The sequence below is a fragment of the Myodes glareolus genome, chromosome 7 (assembly GCF_982192425.1).
Source record: "Myodes glareolus chromosome 7, mMyoGla1.1, whole genome shotgun sequence".
Taxonomy (NCBI): Eukaryota; Metazoa; Chordata; class Mammalia; order Rodentia; family Cricetidae; genus Myodes; species Myodes glareolus.
This window is the reverse complement of record NC_142032.1, coordinates 84,251,379-84,275,108: the sequence shown is the minus strand read 5'-3', so window position 1 is coordinate 84,275,108 and position 23,730 is coordinate 84,251,379. Positions and strand designations below refer to the sequence as shown.

Sequence of the window (23,730 nt, the reverse complement as noted above, 5' to 3'; positions counted from 1 at the left end):
AGCCTTTTGCCCAAGTAGGTTTGAGAGATATTTAAGTGAATAGGGGCAAAAACAGAACAGAAAGCATTAATGACTAAGGAGCCCTTGCCTTTCCGAAAATGACTTTGCAGATATCAAGACACAAAAAGATGGGTTAGTCTAGATAAAAGATATAACTTTATTTTTGAAAATCAGCACTAAACTAAGTAAAATTTCACCCATGTGCCTGCAAATTGTTTTGGAATACATTAAAAGCAAGACGATGAATGGATGGATGGATGGACGGACGGACGGATGGATGGATAAGTGGGTATATGGTTGAACAGGCGGATGGCTGGGTGGATGGCTGGATAGATGTATGAATGTATATACAGTTGAAGGGATGAATAAGCATGTGGATAATAGTGTGGGTGGCTGGGGGACAGGTGGAGAGTTAGGTTGATAGATGGATGAGTTGATATAGGTGTGGTTGCCTAGGTGAATGACTAGGTGGGTGTATGGATAAGTAGACAACATGCTTGGGTAAATGGATGGTTGATAATGGATGAGAGAGTAATAAAATATAAAATGTTCATTATAAAATCTAGGCGGATGGGGTAAGATTATTAATAATTCTTCATTTCTTGAAGTTTAAAATATTTCATAATAAAATGTTGAAAGTGAAAGCCTAGGCCTAGTGGAAAGGCTAGTCCACCTGTAAAATACAAAAACAAATTCAGATTCAATATCATATTAAATGAAATATTTTTAAAAATGAGCTCAACTGGTGATATACTGGGGAGAAAAATTAATGTTACAAGAAGGCAGTGTGATCTCTGAGTCTGGAGACCTGGGTCCTCCTTTAACCTTTGCTTCAGTTAACATCACAACTTGAGCAATGGCGAAGCTGATAAGGAGCAGGCACAGATATAGCTCTAGGCACTGTCCAGTGCTTTGCCCGCACACTCTCTCAAAAGTCACTCTATACGGAAATTTCTTCTCCTTCCGTTTTACAGGTGAGAAAACTGAGGCCCAAAGAAGTGAGATAATTTGCCTCAGATCCCACAGGGATGAAATTTCAACCTGGGTCTGCATTAATACCAAATCCAGTTCCTCTATGGGCCTCAGGGCTCATGCATGGTCTAGATTAGATGGTATTTGTGGTCTCTGTGACTCTGGTTCATGGGTCAGCAAATATTGTTTGGGCTGTATTTCATTGACTTTATTATTACAAGTTATAAGTCAGTTTTACACAGAGAGTGGTCCCAGAAGGGAACATCAGGACTATCATGAAGCTTCACGGAGGCTCCGCAGGTCAGGGTCGAGGAGAGTCTGTGATTTCTGTCTCACATCCAGTCTGTGGCCTACTGATAGTACAATCCTAGCTGATGTGACGGGGTGGGGCTGGCTTCATCTCTACTTGGTCATGGTCTAGGCTTTATCTCTGTCATTGCTTCCAGATTGGTCATGTGACATCATCAGAGCCATCCAAATGTTGAGACTTTAGTGTGTGTATGTGTATGCATTTGTACACGTGTGTGGACATATATGTGGAGGTCAGAGACTAAAATTGTGTGTCTTCTATTGCCCTCCACTATTTTGGGGTGTCCTTTGGAACCGGGAGCTCCCTTATTCAGATAGACAGCTGCTAGTGGTTCCAAGGTCCACCCATCTCTACCAGCTCCCCACCACTGCTGACGCTACAGATGGTCCCTGTCGGATCTGGCTCTCACACGGGTGCTGAGGAACAGAACTCTGGCCCTTAGATTGTGAAGCAGCCCTTCACCTGCAAAATCACTTCCCCAGCCCTAGCACTGAACATTTATGGAGTCACTTGGAGAGGGGTACTCTTTCTCAGCCCCAACTTTGAGCATTTATGGAGTCACTTGAAGAGGGGTACCCTTTCTCCTTCTGTAACAAAATCAGTTCTGAGGTTACTGAGGTAGAGGGCCGATAACTAGAAAAGGAGTTTAAATGCAGGGAGGGAGGCTGGGTTCACAGACGAAGAACGCAACCTTCCTAGTGAAGTTACCCAGAAACTTGGATCCCACCATGCCCGGGGCTATTTCATTCCTGTGCTTTTCAGGTTAGGCGAGTAAATCCCATTTTAAAGGCTAAGGCAGTCTGAGTTGGAGTTGTGAGTCCAGAGTAACGAAAAATTCAGTGTTCCCGCAGGCTTTTTCTCAAAAAGACGGCCATGGAAAAAGTGCCGGCGTTTATTTTATGTTGCTTTGTTGTTTTTATTGCTTTGAGATAGAGACAGGCTCTCTATTGTAGCCCAGGCTGGCCACCTAGGAATTAAACAAGCATCCCATCACACGCCAAGGTAAAACGCTGGGTTGTAACAAAAGGCTAATGGTATGATAGACTGTCGCATTGGTCTCTTAGCTCTCCTTCTACTCAGGCCTTTATGGTTGCTGTTAGTCCATCTCACATCTGCCCTAGGTCTTTCCCAGTCCCGACTCCAGTGGACCATCGGTACAGTCCCACTTGGACACACGGAACCAACCTGAATAATCTTCCCAATAAACCAAGGCACTGGCTGAAGCTTCATCTTTTTGATGTTGTTGTTCAGGGCTTCCAGGAAAACTTCATAGTCTGGCTTTGGAAGAACAACTCCAGGAAACAGATCTGAGATGATTCCCTGTCAAACGAGAATTCAAGAGAAAGGGGTGGGGGGTAGCAGGTAGGTGAGCTCACCCTTTCCTAAAAGGGGATCTACAAACTAAAGAAATGTTAGAGACTTTGCAAAGCTTGTTTCTTCCTGGACTTAAAATGTCATCTGTGAGTCATGATTTCCCAATTTTAGAAGGCAGAAAATATTTACTAGGTCTATAGGGCTATTGTCTAATCATGCCATAGAGTAGCAAGATGGGCAGTTCCTGACCTTATGACGCTCATAGCCTGATAAGGAAGAGAGAGGTCTTACATGAGTTATAAAAGAAACCTGTTCCATTAGAAAAAAGCCATGACCCAGATCCAAAGCAAGTTGTGAAAAGATTTCTATTGAAATTTGTAACTAAATAGGGAATTTTTGCTTTTTTTTTTTTTACCATTATTAACACAGAGAGGGCTGGACAAAAGGTGCAATAGGCTGGGGAGAAGTCTCGGGCACTAAGTGCCTCCTGTGCAAGCGTTCAGGTCTGGTTTGGATCCTGAACACCCCTGTAAAAACATGGGTGTGGTGACATGTCCCAGTATTCCCAATTCTGAGATGGCAGAGGTTGGTGGGGTCTTGGAGCTTGCTAGCCAGACAAGCTAGCTGATTTTGTGTGCTCTTGGTTCAATGAGAACTACACCGTGAGTTCCAGGCCAGCCAGAGCTCCACAGTGAGAAGCTGTCTTAAAAAGGGAAAGATGGAGAGCGATAGACAATGGAACCTGCGATGAAACTCTAAGTCTCTACATGCTCTCATATGTGCGTGTGTGTGCATGCACACACACACACACACGCTCAAAAGTGGGATGGCTGGAATGAGAAAAGGTGTCAAAAGATGTAAAGAGGTGCTTTCAAAATTATTTCATTCTCCAAAATTGAGCCTGAGTCCTTGGTCAAAGCCCCAAGACAGTGTACCTGAAACAGGGGGACGTCTTGAGCCAGGAACTTGGCCAGGTTGACATCCAGCAAGGCCCGGAGCAGCAAAACACTTTCGTTCTCCTCGGGGTACTTAAGCTTCAGATTGCCGGCCGCTGTGAGCACCGACTTGACAGCCCGCATGCCATAGTCGTAGTGGTGCTGGGATGACAGCTGCTCAGAGCACAGGCGGTAGGTGGCGACAATCTTCTGGGCAAGACTGTGCAAGGGCAAAGACAAGCCCTCAGCCCTCAGCAGCTCCTTCAGATACTAGGCTTGCCCATGGATTTAGTGAGCAAGACTTTTTTTTTTTTTTTTACCAGAACCACCATAGTAAACTAAGGAAGCACAGCTCTCTTTCAAACATAGAATGAAAGCAAGCAAGCACATATATCCAACATACATCCTAAGTGAAATCATGTTATACGCTTTGTGTGTGAATGCATGTGTACATATGCAGGCACACACAAGTTTGAAATAAGACATTGAACTATCAATCCCTGAAGAGTGAGAGTAAGCTTTACCTTTCTCATGTCTGTGACATGACAGTACTGTGTGATATCTGGTTTGTTTTTTTAATTCAAAAAAGCTAATTCAAAAGTGTAATATATACATCATATTATGCATGTCTGTCTACTTAGTCTTTCTGGACACATGACTGAGAACCACATTTCTCAGACTGCTCTATAGCTAGAGGAGGCCAGACTAATGTGTTCTAGCCAGCGTTGGGTGAACAAGTGACATATATCAGGTCCAGGCTGGCCCATAAAAATCTCCTCCATGAGCCATCCCATGCCACATGTTGAAGCCATGCTGTAAGTATCCCATGACTCACCCATTGAGGAGCAATGTCCTGAGCAGAAATGTCTATTTGGAATTCTGAGTGAATATGAAACAAACATTTGTCAAGCTACGCCATTGGGACTCGGGTGTCAGGGTTGCCCTGTCTAATACGCTTGGGTACATTGCTCTTGGGATGATTCCCTTTAGAAAATGTATTCACTTTTAAAAACAAAGATTTCATGCTGTTCACACTTTAGCACAGGGCTTCAGCAGATGGTGAGTTGAATAATCAAACCAATGTGCTCCAGGTCTACCATAGGGGAAAAAATAACCCTATAGCTCAGAGGATGCGTCTTGCCAAGGAAGGGTAATATATTCTGTGAAAAATTCTCTTCGGTTACAAATAAAGAACTCTTATATATTCCCCTGAAGAGATATTTATTGCAGCAACAAAATCTATTGATTACAGGAAAGACAAGGTAAAACAACAATCACAACCACAACCAAATCAAACAGAATAGAAAAAAAAAACCCCAACAAAATCCAACCTAAAACATAAAACAAAAAAGTGTAAAATTTGGGTTGGTCAATATAGGCCATTTTATAGCGTGTGCTGTTTTGAGTATATACAAACACACATAAAGACACTAATTACTGTGTGTTTTGGAAAACTAGGAGTTGCTTGAATCAGAAATAACACCATTAATTGGAGAAATGTTATATTGCCAACAATTTAACTAAATTGTTAAGTTCATTAAATAATACTACATTTTTTCTTGCAGCTTTGGAATCACTTCATGTTTTATAGTCTTGTTTTAAGCCCTTTAGTAGTAATATGGGGGTAAATGAGTTATTGTGAGGGGTGGGAAGGACACGAGTGGCTACTGTTTTTACAGTGTTTGGATGTGTAGAGCAGAGAAGAGCCCCTTTCCTGGACACCTGGTCCTTTTCTCTGTCAGGAATGGGGTCAGGACCAAAGTCGGGGCTATATGTTCTCAAATCAGCAAAATCAAGTTTCTTGAGTGTTGTAGAACATTAGTTAAAGGTATGTTAATTTGTTTACATTGTGGAATGTTTGTTTAATGATGCAAAGATGTGTTGCATTCTTTCATGTGTCATTTGTTTAACTCTGTGAAGCTGTGCTACTTTGCCCGCCTAAAACTCCTGATTGTTCTAATAAAGAGCTGAATGGCCAATAGGTAAGCAGGAGAAAGGATAGGTGGGGCTGACAGGAAAGAGACTAGATAGGAGAAGTTTGGGAAGAAAAGATCAAGCAGTAAGAAAAGGTGAAGGAAAAGGGACTCCAGAGGCCAGCCACCCAGCTATGCAGCACACCGTGGAGTAAGAGTCAAGAAAGGTGTATAGAAAGGCAAAAGCCCAGAGGCAAAGATAGACAGGATAATTCAAGCTAAGAAAAACGGTCAAGAAACAAGTTAAGCTAAGGTTGGGCATTTATAAGTAATAGTAAGACTCTGTGTGTATTTATTTGGGAGCTGGGTGGCAGGCCCCCCCCAAAGAGTCAAAGAGTCAAAACAACCAACAACACTTGAGGTTTTATTCTCCCCCCCTCCACCCCACACACACAAAAGTTGCTCTTTAAGGGCATGCGGAACCCACTGGGAAACAAATGGAACATACCTCCTGGAGTCCAGAAAGCCCATGGAGTAGAGGGAGATTTCTCCAATCAGAGCATAATCTGGCACCATCATGGCCACTGTTCGGAATAAGGCCTGGAAAAAAAAATAACCTATTGGAACCAGAGCATACAAAATGCACACTTAGAGGAGTCACATCTACAGAGACAAAGAGAAGTCACGTGATGAGCCAGTCACCCCCTTGACAATCAAGGGAAGGTCGGCCAGAGGCTAATACAGACAGACAGACAACCTCTGCACTGACTTTGACTAAGTTACATGCGATTACATTGGGTCTCTCAGAGTCCTATGGAAGGTTCTAGGAGCTGGTTTCACAACCATTTTTCACTCTGTGTCAAATGAGGACGTCTTATAGCATCACCCAGCTTCCCAGGATTCAGGAAGTTTTCAGACGCCGTTCAGGAATGCGAGACCAGCGCGGAACATGAGAATCCTGAGATCAGGCAAGAGCTGATTTGATTCCTGCTCAGATACAGACCAGTTTGGACAAGTTCCTTAATCTGAAACCAGTATTTTTCCATCAAAATGAACTACCAGCTTTAGTCCTTTGTAGAAATAGCTGAGACCAAATGATATAGTATCAGTGAAGTGTTCACAAACAAATGTGGCCCATTGTGGTTGTCTGAAAGAAAACGGCCCCCAAAGGAACTGGCACTATTAGGAGGTGTGGCTTTGTTGGAGTAGGTGTGGTCTTGTTGGAGGAAGTGTGTCACTGTGGAGGCGGGCTTTGGGGTCTCATATGTGCTCAAGCCACTCCCAGTATCTCAGTTTACTTCCTGTTACCTTCCGAACAAGATGTAAGAACTCTCAGTTCCTTCTCCAGCACCAAGTCTGCCTGCAGGCTGCCTTGCTTCCTGCCATGTCAATGATGGACTAACGCTCTGAGCTGTAAGTGAGCCACCCCAGTTAAATGTTTTCCCCTATCAGAGTTGCCATGGTCATGGCGTCTCTTCACAGTGATAAAAACCCTAACTAAGACATCCATAGTTAGCAATCAATGAATAACAGCTACTCTTTTTATCTTAGAACATAGAGGAGGGGCTTGCCTTATGCTTACAGTTAGCCAGCTGGATAGCCAGGACTAATGCAGGCTTCCTCACACCATTGCCTTCTGCTTCCTGTAACGTTTGTTTCATGAGTTTTTTGTACAGGTCTAACATGGCTATTGGCTAGGGTGAGTGCAATGAGTCGTGACAACAGCTGGGTTATGAGAAAGGGAAATGGAGTACCAATTCTACTTTGACACCCACTAGCCTATGTCAGTTCACCTAGACCTTGGTAGAGGGGATCTTGATTGAAGGGATGGTGCACTCCTTTAATCCCAGCACTCAGGAGGCAGAGGCAGGCAGATCTCTGTGAGTTTGTAGCCAGCCTGGTCTACAAAGTGAGTTCCAGGACAGCCAGAACTGTTGCACAGAGAAAACCTATCTCAAAAACCAAACCAAACCAAACCAACCAACCAACCAACCAACCAAACAAACAAACAAAAAGCCAAAGAAAAAGAATGGCCTCTATCAGAATGACCTGTGGGCATGACTATGGGGGCATTTCTTGATTTCTGATTGATGGGGAAGGGCCAGCTCACTGGGACAGTGCCATCCTAGCCTGAGCTATAGACAAAAGGTAGCTGAGTGAGCTGGGGGGGGGAGGCAGTAAGTAGTGCTCCTCCAACACTCTCTGCTTCCCTTTCTGTTAGGGTCTTGTTTGAGTTTTTGCCCTGACTTCCTTCAAAGATGGACCATGACTTGGAAGTGTAAGCTAAACAAGTCCTTTCCTACCTGTCTTAGTTAGGTAGGGTTTCAATTGCTGTGAAGAAACACAACAACTCTTATAAAGGAAAACATTTAATTGTGTGGCTCGCTTACAGTTCAGAGGTTTAGTCCATTATCATCATGGTGGGAATCCAGGCAGCGTGCAGGCAGATGTGGTGCTAGAAAAGGAGCTGAGAGTTCTTACATTCTGACTCAGGCAACAGGAAGTAAACTGAGATACTGGGTGTGGCTTGAGCATAAATGAGACCTTAAAGCCTGTCTCTACAGTAACACACCTCTTCCAACAAGGCCACACCTATTCCAATAAGGCCACACCTCCTAACAGTGCCACTCCCCCAAGTTGCTGTGGCCAGTGTTCTATCACAGCAAAAGAAAGCAAACAAGGATATCAACCTACAAGGAAGGAGCACTTGAAAATTCTCTTGCCTGTTTTCTACTCTGAGAGCAAAGTGGTCTATCTGAACAAGCTTTTTTGGATACTAATCATAATCCATTTCCAGTAGGTAGATCAGTGTGTACTAAAGTTGGTGATGTGAGTGTGGTCATATCTCTCCTATCATTTCTCTCTAAGAGGGTGAAGAAATCACAAAGAAGCAGGCCTAGAAGACTCTCACTCTATGGTTGCTCTTTTCAAGCAACTGGGTGTCAGACATTCTTTCCACGGAAGACCTAACCATCTAAAATCCTTTGGACTTGTGCTTCCTTGAAAGCAGCATCCTAAGGCCATCTAGGGCCATCTTTCCTTGTCTTTCTTTTCTGGGGCACTTCCCTTCTTCCTCTAGCGACAGGGCCTGTGGATCTACAGTGTCTGTAGCTCAGGCCAGATCAACAATAGGTACGGGGTACACAGACTCGTGTTTTTCCTCTGGTGTGTCACAACAGTACACTTTAGAAAGGAAATGAGATGGGTTTTACTAGCTTAGTAATAAAGAGGGTTGATCAATATGGCTCAATCTAAGTTTGCCAGAGTTCACTGCATTGAAATTCGGTATTCTCAGCAGAAAAAAACAATGACATCTTGAAGTTTGTGGGCAAATGGATGAATATAGAAAACATCATATTGGGTGAGGTAACCCAGACCCAGAAAGACAAATATCATATGTGCTCAGCCATAAGTGACTTTTAGACATAAAACAAAAAAAAGTCTATAATTCACAATCCCAGAGAACCTAGACAACAAAGAGGACCCTAAGAGAGACATACATGGATCTAATCTACATGAGGAATAGAAAGAGACAAGATCTCCTGAGTAAATTGGGAGCGTGGGGATCACAGGAGAGGGTAGAAGGGGAGAGGAGAGGAAGGGAGGGGAGTGGAGAAAAATGTGCAGTGCAATAAAAACCATTTTAAAAACATATAAAGAAGAAATTTGGTGTTCTTTCATAAATAGATGATCTTTGTTTGGCCCTCAATTATTGTCTTTTTGCAGGATGTGAAGATTAGATGACTTCATGTAACAGCGCTAAATTTTCCATCCTCCCCCGGAAGGAGACAATGTAACAACTCTTTCTTAGCAATAGTCGCTTGGAGGTAAGAGGTGGCTGTTGCCTTAGCATTCAGGATTCTCTACCATGCCTAGCTGACTCCTCTTTATATCAGCTGTCCGACCGCTATAGATAACGAAACACAGACTCTTAATATAGTTTCTCTGCTAGCCATTGCCATTCATCTTATGTATTTGTCCTTCCTCACTGTAAGACCTCATTGGGGAGGTGTTCTCAGATCAAATATTATCTTACCCTGGAAATATGAGCTATTCCTACTATTAGGCTATCTATGAGATCTTCAGCAGCATACTCCTAGAAGTTTCTACATTATAAATACATCTATGCTATATCAAATCAAGGCCAACATTTACCTTGAGGTTATCTGGCAGCTCAGCCCTGCCAGCGTACCCAGGGTTCATGGTGATGAAGACAGCACAGGTTGGGTTCAGCGAGAGCTCAGTGCCTTCAAAGATGAACACTTTCAGCTTCCGGATAATGGCTTGTTGGATGCTGAGAATCTGCTGGGCTACCACTGATAGTACCTCCACCTGTGGAAGGAATATCCTACTGGGGTGTGCTCAGCCAGCCTGCCTCCTCACTCTGCAAGGACGAACCTCAGTCACCTGAGAACTAGACCTTTACGCTCTTAATGACGAGCAAAATTTGGGGGATTTGGCAAGGAAATGTGTGTGTGTCCATGTGTATATGTGGTGTGGTGTGTGTGGATAAGACATTTCCATAGTTTTTCATCTTAGCATGGTGCTTGACACCCAAGAGGTTTTCACTGTCTACCAGTTCAAATTTCACTGCTTACATTTCTGGTTTCCACTCTCTAAACAGATTCAATCAAAATCACTTTTTGTGATGTGTCTTTTTTATGTTTTTTTAACCACTATTGTAGACTTCTATCATATTTTGTTTGTTTAATTTTTATTCTTTCTATTGGGCTGCAACCATTTAAGAGGGAAGATCATCTCTTAGTCATCTTTATCCCCGTGAACTTATGCAGTTACAGACATACACTAGCTGCCACCTAACCTGTGAAGGAGTTAGTGAATGGATGAATACGATCGAGAGGCTGGATGTGTTTAAAATACACATGCTGTCTCCTTGCAGCTGTTTGTGTTTAGTATTTAAGTACCTACTCCATGCAAGGGCCATAGAGAAGATACACAGATGCTATTCTTAAGGGCTGAGAGCTCAGAAAAAAAGTCGCTCCATGTCCAATCCCATTGTCATGTCCCCTAGAAGGAGAGTTACCTCAATCCTGTTGAATTCATCAAAACAGGCCCATGCTCCGGCTTGGGCCAGCCCCTTGAAGAACTTCCCCATGGCTTTGTAATCCAAACCATCAGAGCAGTTGAAGACCACACACTGGAAAGAGGGAGGATTCAGGGTAAATTTCCTCATAGCTGAATAATCAGAACCATAAGCCAGGGGCAAGGCTTCTCTCCCATTCTACCGAATGAACTGGGGTCCCACTTTGCCTGTTAGGCTAAATTGTCTCAAACTTCTTGCTCTTGGGGTCCAGAGAGAGGAAGGAAGAAAGGGTAGGGCTGGGTGGCACTTCCATACCTGCTTAGCCAAAGCTTTAGCCAGATCTTTTGTGGTCTCTGTCTTGCCTGTCCCCGCTGGACCCTCTGGAGCGCCTCCAAGGTTGAGCTTCAGAGCACCCATCAGAGTCCTAAGAGGAAAAGCAAAACAAGCCAAACACAAAACAATATCTCAAATCCTGAGATACAATCCTGGATTTCATTTATTTTGAATTCTGCAAATAGAGGTCTCCGTCAATAATATGGTCAATACATCACCATTGTAAAAAGTTGGTTTTGTTTAGCCTTGTAATTTCAGAGCCTAGCACAGTGCTTGGTGCATGGCAGAGGCTACTTATACGCAGTTGCCTGAAAGAATGACTGGGTGAATAATGGGATGCTTAGGGGTATCTAAATGAACCAAATAATGGAAAGTATTCCAGTCCGACATCCTGAAGCTCACCAACACTGATGGAAGGAAGACAAAAATCCATGTGCCCCGTTGGAGTATGCCCTGAGCTTAGGAACCACCTTTCAGTTCATATCTGCAGAGAGAGAGCAGAGTGCCTGGCAGGCGTTAGAAATGAACGAGGACACGGGCCCCAAAGCCCTTGGAATACGTCTTTAGATGGCAGTGACATGGCAACTTGTTATTTTCTGAACTCGCTTCCACAGCTCTAATTAGATTTCAGGTCAGCCGATGTCATGCATGGTGTACAGGCACATTCGAGCCACGACTCTTCTTCATGACGGCAGCTAATAATAGTGTATGGTAGTCAGGGCTTCTGCTGAATGAGTAGATTAGAGCTGCTCCCAGCACAGGGGGAGCACTGATGGTCATGTCAGATGACGGACATTTCCTTACTGTCATAATCAGCTCTGCCGCGTGTGTCATTTATTACAGCATGCTGAAGACCTGCAGGCTGTGCAATGGATCGCATTTCCAAAAGGAAATTGCTGGATGATGAGCAGAATAAATGAAATATGGATTAAAATCAGAAAATAAGGATTAACAATAAATGGGCAAACGATTTGAATGGACAGTTCTCAAAAGAGGTACAAATGTCAAAGGGGGAGGGGGGTCAGTGCCCATAGTCACTAAGGAAGTCCAAATTCACTCAAGTCAGAATGACTATCCTCAAAAAACCAAACAACAAAAGCAGGCAAGGATAAATGTGGGGATGTGGGGAATTTAACATTCGCACACTGTTGGTAGGAAACGTTAAATCTGTGTGGCCGCTTGAAAGGAGCCTCAAACAAACATGAAAATACTTCTACTGTGATTGAGTTATAGCCCTGCTAAGTATACACCCGGAGGGATCAAAGCCAGTGGACCTCAGAGGTGTTTGCACGCTCATGTTTGCTGTGACACTGTTTATAGAGCCAAGTTAGACATCAGCAGACACGTCCGCCAGTAGATGAATAGATAAAGAAAATGCACCATATACAACAGCGGAGAATTTCACTCTGCCTTAAGAATGGTAGGAAAGTGAAAGGAGCTGGAGATTGTCATATTAAACAAAATAAGCCAGATTCAGATATATAAAGTCATGTTTTTCCCCATGTGTAGAATTTAGATTTGGGAGAGAAAAAGACGTTAAAGTAGAAAAGCACTTCGGGAGAGGAAGTGGAGGTCGTGGGGAGACAAGACAGGGTGTGCACAAATGCAGTGTATCCCGGCTAGTGAAAAGAAAACACGTGACTGGAAAAAGTTAAAGGGTCTTAAAGCATAACACTTGGAAATATTTTTACAGTCTAGATTTGTCCTAAACAAATTAAGAAAAATGTGTATAGTACAATTCAGATGCCTAGAAAATCCGAGTATAAGAACATTGGAAAGTCAACGGACCTAATGTTAGGAGTTGTAAGGAAGGGGGCCCAGCGCTGTGCCACATGAGGAGAAGCTCCTTCTCTGCTCTGGACTTTCTTCGGTGCTGGGAATGGACGGCAGGGCCTTGCCTGCTCGCTAGTCAAATGTTCTCCCTCAGGACCACATGCTTAGCCCTGCTTGTCTGTGTCCTGACCTTCGGGGTCTATCACGTGGCCCTGGGCTCTCCAGACGGGGCACACTGAGTTTTGCTATTGCTGAGCTTTTTCCTTAGCAACATGTGACTATCTCACTCGTACACCAGTGCCCCGCTAACTGGTTCCGGTGTATTTGTCCAAACTGGGGTTCCCACCGGGTTCCCGTTCCCCGCCAATTCCATTTATGGTTGGTGCTGACAACTAAGGGCAGACTTCTGAAATGTGAAATTGAAACGTAGAGGGAAGGAACCTAAGACACTGTGGCCTGCTTGGTGCCTTTCCCTCCTACATTCTCTTCCCGTTCTTTCAACGCGGGGCTCCCCAGCTTACCTGTAGCAGCGGTCTGTGAGAGGAGTGATCACCAGGCGGGGGGAATTGCCCAGGTACTCGTAGCCATACAAGGCTTCTGTGGTTATCATCTGCACACGAACGTCCTTTGCCGCCCAGTAGTACCGCAGCTGTGAAATCCACTGGAAATCATTTAGACTGGTGATCTGATCCTTTGCCAGCTTGGCCACCACGTCACGGGCTAATAGGACACCATGAGGAGACACACGCACACAGAGGTGTCAGAACTGCCCATCCTCACAGACTCCTCGGGCAGAAGAGGATGCTATCCAGACCCTCAGGCCCTATGCTATCTCAGGTTCTAGCATCTTCCTGGTCTACTTCCAGCCTGCAGGTAGCAGGAGCCTTCACAAGCTGGAGTTTGCTTTTTCCTAGGGGCTAGGAAGACTGTGCTGCCTTCTGTCAGGAAGTGGAGGAAAGGTCCTGAATGGGCACCCTGAAATCAGGTGGCCTGGTGGAGGGTACCGACTGCCAGCTTGACTGAGTCTAGAGTCCCTAAAAAGACAAGTTTCTGGGGATGCCTGAAAGGAATGTCTAGATTGAAAGGGGAAGAATATTATTTTAAGGTGTGTTACTTTTGTTTATGCTCTGGAACGTTTGTTTGATTGTGCAGATTGATTGATTCAGTAAAATTCACCTGCAGTCAGGAGGTTGCATTAGCGACTGACAGGAAGTGGAAGGAAGGAGCCAGGTAGAGTGGCGAGGAGCAGCGTAAGAATTTCTTAGGAGACATGAGGAGGTGATCTGAGTGAGCTGCTTGCTATTCAGCCTCTCTGGAGACCAGGCTTCTACCTCAACTTTTGAATCTTGAGTTCTTTAGCGGGACAGACACTTAGATAAGTTCCTGTTGTATCTTAGAAAGAGTCGGTGCCCGAGGGAACAGAATTTCGTCAGGCAGCGGCTCTTGGAGCCAAACTGCCACTGGTAGTGGCGGAGTTTCAGTTGCTGATGAGGATAGCCATAGCGTAAAAGAAAGAAAGCAGCAGGGAAGACCCACACTAGACATGAGGGGCACCATTCCCTGGGATGGGCTCTATCCTGGACTGCATTAAAAAGACCGTCAGCACCAGTGTGTGCTGCTCTCTCCTTCCTGGCTGTGGATGTGACTATTCGGCCCATATTTCCGCTGCTGTACTTTCCCCACCATGGTGGTCTGAACCCTCAAACTGTTGGCATAAACACTTCCTTCTTCAGTTGCTTTGGCCAGATATTTTGTTGTAGATGCAAGGAAAATAACCGATACCTTTGGGTTCAGATTTTGGTTCCACCATGAACTAGCTTTGTGACTTTGGGACAGTTACTCAAACTTCTCTGTCTCTTGGTTGAGCAATCAGTCACCTGGAATAGCTAGGAGGACTCCATGTAAATACACTATGTATGGGTACACAATGTGAGAGAAAGGGCCGGGACCAGAGGGAACTCTCCAACAGATAAAATGTTATAGAAACATTACTTCATGTTACTATTCTGAAATTCATGTGGACAAGGGTGGGGCTGGTCCAGAGACTTTACAAGAGAGTCACCCTGAGTGCTCACACATTCTCAATATGACCTTTTGGGCCCCATCCCAGGCTTCTAAGACACCCTAGGACACTGGTATCATTTTGACCTGAGATGGCATGGAAAAGTACCCCAAAAATGCATGGTTAGAGGTGCTTTCCCTTCTAGCCTCAGGAAGCAGCTGGGTAATACATTTATTGGTTTCCTTTCCTGCTCTCATAGGATTTCGAAGCTAAGTTGCTGACAGTGTTGATTCCTGAAGTCAAAGGGTGACTATAAGCTTGTAGGAATCACTAACTGGTTTGTGGGTGCTCATGGGATGAGAGCTGTTGAGATCTCTGAGTGGACTCTTACAGGTTTGCAAGAGGGACCACGTAGGAGTTGTCCTCACTAAGCAGTGTGCGTCCAAGTGCATGTATGTGCATGCATACATATGTGTTTGTGAACCTAGCCACTCCAGGCGATAATCTCATGCCTGCGCTCATCACCCCCTCCAGGTGGATGTGTGGCCATGTGAAGAAGAGAACCCCCTCCTCTCTTCCTGATCTCTCTGCCTGGTCAGACTGAAGCAAGCACCAGTCCTAAGGGAGTAGATGCTGTGACACACTAGTAAGCTGATCTATGAGCAAGAGAGACCTCGTTCCCAGGCAACAAGCCTGGTCCAGCCCCAGTTTCCTTGGTGATGGTAAAGTAAGGGTGTGGAGGTGGTTTGTTTTCCATCAAGACCCCAGTTCTTCCTCCTTGTCCTCCTCCTTTGTTTCCTTTTGTTTAAAGAAGAGCAGAAGGCGTTGTCTCTCACTACCTCTCCCTGCACAGCTGCCAATTTCCAGCCCCTTGGGTTTGGAAGCAGACAGAGAGAGGCGCCTTTGCCACTTCCAAATGCGGTGTCTCCCAGCATGTTATTTCTTTCTCTAACCATGGGCTCTTAGCCTGGGAAAGGCTTGTGCAAATGAGAAAATGTAAACATGTAGCATAAAGCTCACACCTGGTGAGTCTTCAGCATCATCAGCCGGGCTAATGAGGCCATCATTCACCCAGCTGGTATCTCTGCTTAACGAGTGGCTGTGGTGGGAGGGGCTTTGGCACTGGGTTCTCAGTGCTCTCCAACTAGGAAGCCCTGAGGCATCCCATTCAGGAGACTCAAAAGACGCGCATAGCCAGCTGCCATTCCTGGACAGAGCAACACCAAGTCTGTATTCTTACCATGGACATCGATGACAGTGAGGGCCCCGAGAGTGAGCCTTGCCCCACTGCTCAGCTTCCCGCGCACCAGCTCGACAATCTCTGCGATCTGGTCATTGCTCTTCTTCAGAAAGTCCTGGCCGGGTCACAGGAAGAAACGTTTAGTCAAAGTGGATTCTCCTCCAGCGCTTCCCATCTTGAGGGCTGGCATCCAAAGGTCTAAGCCAGACCTGGATATCCTCCCTCAAACCATTCTTTTCCTCACCCCATATAAGATCCTCAAGATGGAACTTCTTCTAACTAAAAGAAGCCACAGTACCCTGTTTTATTTTATAACAGCGTGGGAAAGATAAAACTTTTGGGGCAGACATGCACAATTGTGTATGCTTAGAGTAAAGGCAGTCTCACTGTGAGGCAGGACGGCATTTTGGGTGACGAAGCGCTGTTCCTCGCTTTGCAGGTGACTGTGCTTACATGATGGTATGCACTTGTCAAGACACAGAACTGTGTGCTAACATGGGTGAGTTTTCCTATATGTGGAGTGCACAGGAGTTCTGAATTAGCAAAAGCAACTTTCTCAGATAAAGGAGACACGGGGAACAAGACAAGCTGGACAGATGAGTGGGACATTCATCTTTACCTATGAATCACAGCCCCTGGGAGAGGGGGGCATAGCCTGGGCTACATAGGAAGACATTACCTCACTTACACAAAGATGAAGAGGAGGAGAAAAAAATGCAGCAAGTAACCCTGGACAGAGTCTTGGCTTAGGAAAAGGTTAGACCTTTAACAGGGCAACAATTCAATCGGCAAATTTAAAAGGTCTATACAGCAATAGATCATTATTGATTTCCTGATTTGGATCATTATATTTTGGTTCTCCCTGATGTTCACATCTGGGGATCTAGATAAAAGGTATATGAGAATTCTTTGTTTTACTTTTGTGACATTATATATACGTCTTGTACTTAAAATGAAGAGGTTAAAAAATAAAAACAAATTTTGAGGCAGGGTTACCCTGTGTATCCCTGGATGTCCTAGAACCCACTCTGCAGACGATTAAAAATTAATTTTAAAAAGAAATATGAGAAAGGGAGACCACTTGAGATCGGCTTCCACCATTTCAATTTTCTCGCAGTGTGCTGTGGAGCCCGTCAAGACTCCAGGGGTGTGAAATTCGTAAGGCTGCAACTAAGCCAGAAAGCTCCCCTGAGGGTTGAGATCAAGCTTTAGAGGCATGGGCACAATGTCTGATATGAATAAAGCACCCCATAAGTGGTGGTGCTATCCTTAGTTATAATGAGCCCGGCATGTAGAAATAAAGAGGTTCCTACTGCTTTCACTGTCCCTGAACTGCTGTCTGAAAAGCCCTTGGAGACAGAGATGCCCCACGGGGCTCCGGAATGCCCCTGCCTGCCGTCCAGCTGTTGTCCTCCAAGCCAGACAACAGGCACACGTCAAGAATCCGAGACTCCTTGCTGCTTGTGAGATGGGTTAGGAACGGATTCAAGACAGAGTCAGCCTTTTCCCAGATAGGTGACGGAGCATCCATCCTCAGGCTTACACAGTGCCAGTGGCGTTGCAGCAACTTACGATCCGGCCTCTTATCAATATGTTAAGTAATTACGTTCCCGCATGTTAAGCTGAATTGTAATATGACTGGATTTTTATGTAAATCATATAGTTTTAATTTGGAATTTGTGCGTAGCCTAAGATAGGATTGCAATCTATAACATTCAGAGTTGAGGCAGTGGAAGGATTTGGAGGAAGAAAAGCTAATCAGTTCATTTATCATTCAGTATTGCTGCTAATGACAACGTATACAGATGTCCTGTCCAGATAAACCTTTCAAGACTTGAATTTCCACTGTTTTTGGGTGGACTGATAATGCTAACATTAAAATAATGTTTAAAAGGTTGCTGCAGTGCACCGCGCCTTCCGTCCTAGTCTCCTGTGCCTTTCATCCTCAGGGCTATGCACATTTCATTCCTCTCTGGACAAGCTTACTTTTTTACTTGGCCACATGTCACTCATAGCTTAAGTCTCTCTTAAACAATAATTTTGCAGGAAATCATCCCCAACCCTAGCCCCTCTCTCAGATTCCCTCTTTCCTCCCATGCCTCTTGTACCTCTCCTCTTCTTTATTACAGTTCCAAGCCAGTGCCTTTTTAGCCCCCTTCCTAGACTGATTCTGAACCCGTGGGAACAGTGACGGTGTGATTACCTTACTTACCTCTCGTTACTTTTTCCTAGTCACAGTCTCAGCACAAAGCCAACACTAAACCAGCATTTATTAAATGAATAATGAATGGATGCAGGGGCAGATGGGTAGAGAGACTGAGAAATGAACAGCTGAAGCAATGGGCATTATGTGGGTAGATGTATGGATGAACAGATGGAGAAAGGGCTGGAGGAACAGATAGGTAAATGGGTGTGTAGACGGATAAATGGAGGGAGGGAGAGAGGAAGGGATGGATAGAAGGATAAATGGATGATAGATAAGTGGATGGATGGTGCATGAATGGACAGACAGGCAGAAGAATAAATAGATGGATAGGCAGACAGACGGATGAAGGAATGAAGAAGTGGATAAATAGATACATAAATGGGTAGGCAGATAGATAATTATTTTGTGTCAGCAACTGATTCCTGTAGAAGATCTCTCAATGTGTGTGTGTGCATATGTGTGTGTGTGTGTGTGTGTGTGTGTGTGTGTGTGTGTGTGTGATGAGAAACTTCCTCTCTGTCTCCTGTCTACAGGTTAAAAACAAACAAATCAGAGCATAGACATGCGGCTATGAAAATCAGACATTTCTATTTCTGAAGTTTGCAACGATGTCATGAATGAAACTTGCATCCATGTATTAGGCATTAGTCACATTGATTTTCATAAATTTTAGCTTTGGGTAGGTACCAATATTTTAATTTTGATATCTAAGCAGATCATAGTAATTTAAAGTATGTTTTGGTCCATAGCCAAGATTCCATAGGCAAATATCAGGGATCTGGTAAGGTAATCATGGGAATTATCTACAGCTAGGGGTGGAGTTGTTACTCATTCACTGAGCATGTATTTAGTGAACATCTACTATGTGCTCAACACTGCATGAAACTACGTAACTGGGAACAGAACAAACATGGCCTCTTCCCTATTGAGTTCACAGCTTAGTATCTAAGCACTGGCTGGTTCATTCACATCTGTTTAATCTTCCTGTCGCACCACGACTCAATGTGACTATTCCTTGAATTTTACAGATGACTGACACTGGGGTTCGTAAGTTGCTCGTGGTCACACAATCAACAAGTAAATGTGTTGGGATGAGATGTCATGTCCACCAGGTCTTGTGCTCTGAAGCCTTGGCATCAGCTGGAAATGGATGTTTGGGTCTGAGAATATGCAGGATGGCACTACACCAGGTCTCCCAGAGAGAGCAGAAGGGAGAGCTGGGGATGGGGGACTTGGTTGGGATTGGGGCTGGAAAGAAGGGGGCAGTAGCAGAAAGAAAGAGGCAAACATGGCCTCCTGTCCCCAGGAGGAGAACTGTTGGAAAGTCTCCCAGGTAACCCCTGCAAGCAAGAGCTGGTTACACTTAGCAGCCTGCTGCTCAGGATTTTTACATAGGGAAAACCCGTGCGGTTAGCAGTATGCTCCAAAGAGATCTCCAGATCCAGATCCACTTCACTGTCTCCATGGCAACTCTGATTTCAGCGATCCCTGTTCTAAATGACCCAAATGACTACTCTATTCTAGCTCATGTTGGCTCTCCTCTGTAAGTTTTAAGGTGTGCTCACTTACCGACAGGGTGTCTTCAACTAGGGCTTGAGACACCTCCTTGGTCCAAAAGATGGAGGAGACACAGATAACCACCTGGCCAGGCCACTGCAAGACCCAAGCGTTACGAGGGACCTGGGAAGGAGCAGTGGGGTTGACTGTAGAATCGGTTCTTCATGTGTGATTTAAATTGACTTTCTACAACTATCCCCTACCCTGCCCACACACTTCATCCTGATAGTAAAGCAAAAATCCCCTTGTACCATTCTAGAACTCACTATGTAGACCAGGCTGGCCCCAAATTTACAGAACTCTGCCTGCCTCTGCCACCAGAATACTGGGATTAAAGGTGTGTGCCACCATGCCAGACCCTCAAGTTTGTGCAAAAGAAAAAAAGAATTTCAACTCTGCATGATTTCACCACTTCAAGACTTTTTTTTTTTTTTAAATGTGACCAAGGTCGTGTTTGGGCAGCACTCACTCCTCGCTTTTTAGTGCCTGTGTTATATCATGGTGCTGGGGCATGCTTTCTTGGCCAAGTACTCCTCCCCTGGTTTTTATTTCCTAAATTTAAGAACAGGGTGCAGTCCCAACACCACATAAACCAGGCTTGGTGGTGCAAGCCTGTAATCCCAGCATAGGGGAGTTGGAGGCAGGAGGATGAGAAGAAGGTCAAGGGTGTCCTTGGCTGCATAGTGAGTTTAAGGCCAGCCTGGGCTCCACGAGACCTTGTGGATCAAGTCTGCTTGAAGTTGTACATAGTTTTATCACAACACGGTCGTGTTTATCATTTCTATCTCGTCTATGATGCTTCTGTGCCATAGAGTACCGCAGCCAGAGTCTGGCTTACAGAGGTGGGGGTGTTCGCTTGGCCTTTAATAGAAAAAGTGTGGACTCATGATAGCTAATTTCACGCTGACAGCTCTGGCTCTGTGACTCGGAATTTATCATGGAAAATGGAATTTATATTTTGAAATCTGCCATGTGGGGCAGCCCGGTTGGTCTTGAGGAACCTTTGTGTAAAGGCGTTAGGTGCACATGTTTGTTTGCTAGATGGAGTCTTACTGTGGGGTAGGGCCTGGCAGTAAGGCACATACTTAAAGAGGGGACAAAACTCAGACACTGCTAACAGGAGCCTGGCTGGAGGCTGGCTGCTGAAGATTTGTCACAATAGGTTATTTTTTTTCTTAGGCTTTGGGTCAGACTTGTTTCCATTAAGGCTTTTGGGGGCTCAGAATGTCACTCACAGGTGATCCTAGTGAATGCCCACCTGGAAGGGGAACTAAATGGAGTCATCAATTCTATGTGACAGGAATCAAAGCCCCTACTCCCATCCTACCCCGATCACCTAGGTAACTCTTCTCTTCCATACCTGCTTCGACCAACTAACTCCACCAGGAAAATGCTCACTGCCCTCGGATTCACAGGTAAAAGGTCCCAGAGAGGCTCAGAGAGGTAGGTTTCCGGAGTACAGTCAAGGTCCAGGTGAACTGGGCCAGCCAGACCACTCCCCCAAGCTTTCTCTACAGTCCCAAAGCCCTGGCATAGCTACGCTATTTCCTGTTTACCTCCACGTATGCTTCAATCCCTTTTCCGATAACTTGCCGCATGCTGGCCAGCATCACTTGCTCCACCTGCTGCAGCCACTTTTCCACCATGCCCTGTGGGGAGATGGAAACAGTAGGAGGCACCAACTGTCAATCAAAGCTGGACAGAGACCGTGGGAGGAGCCCAGATCTCTCTTTGGAGCAGGCTTGGGGATTGCTGCCTTTTCAAGCCAATATTCTTTGACTAATTGCTTTATGCTTATTAACAGCTATCTAGTAAGCGTATCCCCTCTAGGTTCATGCCATCTTCTCAAGCCAGCAGCCTCTCAGGAGGCAAATGAAATCCTTATTTTAATTAATAAATTTCTCCTTTTTATATTTTATTTTAAAATTACGTGTATGCATACATGTCTATGTATGAATATGTACCTGTGAGTGCAAACGCTTGAGGGGACCAGAGGCATGACATCCCTTGGAACTGGAGCTACAGACAGTTGTGAGCCAACTGACAGGGATGCTAGGCACTGAAATCGGGTCCTCTGCAAGAACAGTATTACCGCTTCGGGTGTTGCTCTTTCCCACGGGACTGGCAATCCTTTAAATTTTACTTCTTATCAAATGGCTTGGAGTAGCAGCCCTGACTGTAATCTAGCATCCAGGAAGTTGAAAGAGGAGGACCTCAAGTTTAAGGCGAGCCAGGCCTAAATAAGTTAGACCCTGCATCCCCCCTCTCCAAAGAGTATACATCTGAAAAGACAAGTTAGGTGGTGTGAGATTTCTCATAGATTCTATGTTTTCTCTGAGTGTGTCATTGTTTACCTGGGCTCTGAAAGCATCGCCAGGTCACCTGGAATCTGATTCTTGCTACTGCGTCTGTCATCTTTCGTCAAGATCTTTTCAGTTTTATTTGTCTCGTGGCCTCCAGTATAATCCCCATCTTAGAGATGGGTGAACTGAGGCCCAGAAAGATGGAGTAACTATTAAAAATGATTTAGTTGTTAAGTCTTGGAACCCACATGTTCTACACCACAAACTAGAGCCCAAGAGCTTAGCCCAGGGAACACCCCCCATCTCTAGTTTACTCTGCTGTGAAGAAGAGAGCTCCCCTCAAACACACAAGGGGATTACTTTGGCTTTTGCTGGGTAGATTGTCTGTATGAATGGGACGGTTTCTTTTTCTGAGCTGACCATGCCCGTGATTTCCAGGTCGTCTGTGAACTCCAGCTTGGCAATTCCTTCAAAGCACTTCTTCAAGTGTGGCTGTACACGGAGTGGGTCCTTTGTCTCTGACAAGATCTCCAGAAGTTCATCATTTGACAGGAAGAAGAACCTAGTTCAAGGTAAAGAGAATATTGTCACAAGGAGCTCTTTTGATGGTTCACATTTCCAACAAGGGGATGCTCCTGGCCGGTGGATCCTCCCAGGTGATTATCAGCTGCATCTCAAAGTCTTTCCTAGGCCTGGCTCCTCTCCTCCATCACCCATCTGGTCTATGAAAGATCACTTTGACTCAGAGAGCAAGAGAAAAAATAGGAGTAGGCATGTATGAGCTCATCACTGCGGGGACTGGAATGCTCGGCTGGTGTTCAGCACTGCTTGTACTTCAGAATCGCTTGGGGAGCTCCTAAGAATTCCAGTACTGAGGTCCAAACACCCAGAGAGTCCTATGTATCTGATGTCTGATAAGGTCTGGGGAAATCTTTAATGTCTTAAATCCCAATTGACCCTAGCATACAGTCAGTGTCAAGAACCTCTAGATAAGAGGAGATTATCTTCCTTGTCTCTAGATATGCCAGAAAAAGTTAAAGGTAGAAGTGAAAATGTGTGTGAAGTACATTATATACTTGCATGAACATGCCTTTATGAAATCCAGCACAGCAGATAATGTGTTTGTAATGAACCTATATGCAGCTAGAGACCTCTTTTTAAGTGGAGGTGGTAGCCACTTCCCCACTTTCTCAGGCTCTGAAGATGCAAAACCAAACATCCAAAAACAAATGTTCAAGGCATCAGCCTCTTTTATGAACCTGAGACTGAAAATTCTATAAAGAAAGGGTCCATGGGATTATGGTCTTACTTAGCATGATAGATTACAAATTGTCCATAGCGTTTAGTGAAGACCATGATGCCAGCCCAAGCTAAGGGGAACAATTGATTTTGGCATCTCTTGATCCTAGGCCATTTCTCTGTCTTGCTTTGGCTGGCAGAATCTAGTAAACACAGATGTGTTCAAGGTCCAAACCTTAAACATCAGGAGACCTTATCATTGGCACTCTTGATGCTCCTGTGACCTTGTGAACAAACCTAGGCTAACCTTCCTAGTGCCCAGAAGCAGGAATCCAACCACCAGGCAAAGGATTAGGACCAACTGCCAGTTGGCTGTAGTCACATTGAGTGAGCTCCAACAGACACACTGTTCAGTTAAGCCCAGCCCAATGTGCCATACCATACAACTGTGAACTAAAACAATGGCTGTTGTTTTATGCCTCTAAGTTTTGGAGTGTTTGTTACATAGTAAAACAAACTCATATACTATGGAATTGAGAAGGTAAGAAGGGTTCAGTAACTCCTTTTAGGCTGACTGAATGATCAGAAC

At 44.8% G+C, this 23,730-nt stretch overlaps 1 protein-coding gene across 4 annotated transcripts in view; it reads right to left on the bottom strand.

Annotated features, from left to right (window-relative positions):
- Dnah3 (dynein axonemal heavy chain 3) overlaps positions 1–23,730 on the bottom strand; it is a 169,217-nt gene that overhangs the window by 88,996 nt on the left and 56,491 nt on the right. For 3 of the 4 annotated variants that reach the window (XR_015003061.2, XM_048460341.3, XM_085693000.2), the window contains exons 24-34: positions 22,263–22,464; positions 21,156–21,248; positions 19,612–19,722; positions 15,837–15,951; positions 13,116–13,314; positions 10,804–10,912; positions 10,489–10,602; positions 9,600–9,776; positions 5,953–6,044; positions 3,532–3,751; positions 2,468–2,602 (exon numbers count right to left, since the gene is read on the bottom strand). Coding sequence is in view for 3 of the 4 variants with exons in the window: in XM_048460341.3 (XP_048316298.3) it covers positions 2,468–2,602; positions 3,532–3,751; positions 5,953–6,044; positions 9,600–9,776; positions 10,489–10,602; positions 10,804–10,912; positions 13,116–13,314; positions 15,837–15,951; positions 19,612–19,722; positions 21,156–21,248; positions 22,263–22,464 (1,567 nt within the window). In the remaining variant the exon portion in view is untranslated. The remainder of the gene's footprint in view (positions 1–2,467; positions 2,603–3,531; positions 3,752–5,952; positions 6,045–9,599; positions 9,777–10,488; positions 10,603–10,803; positions 10,913–13,115; positions 13,315–15,836; positions 15,952–19,611; positions 19,723–21,155; positions 21,249–22,262; positions 22,465–23,730) is intronic. The other variant, XM_085693001.2, reaches the window with a different exon arrangement.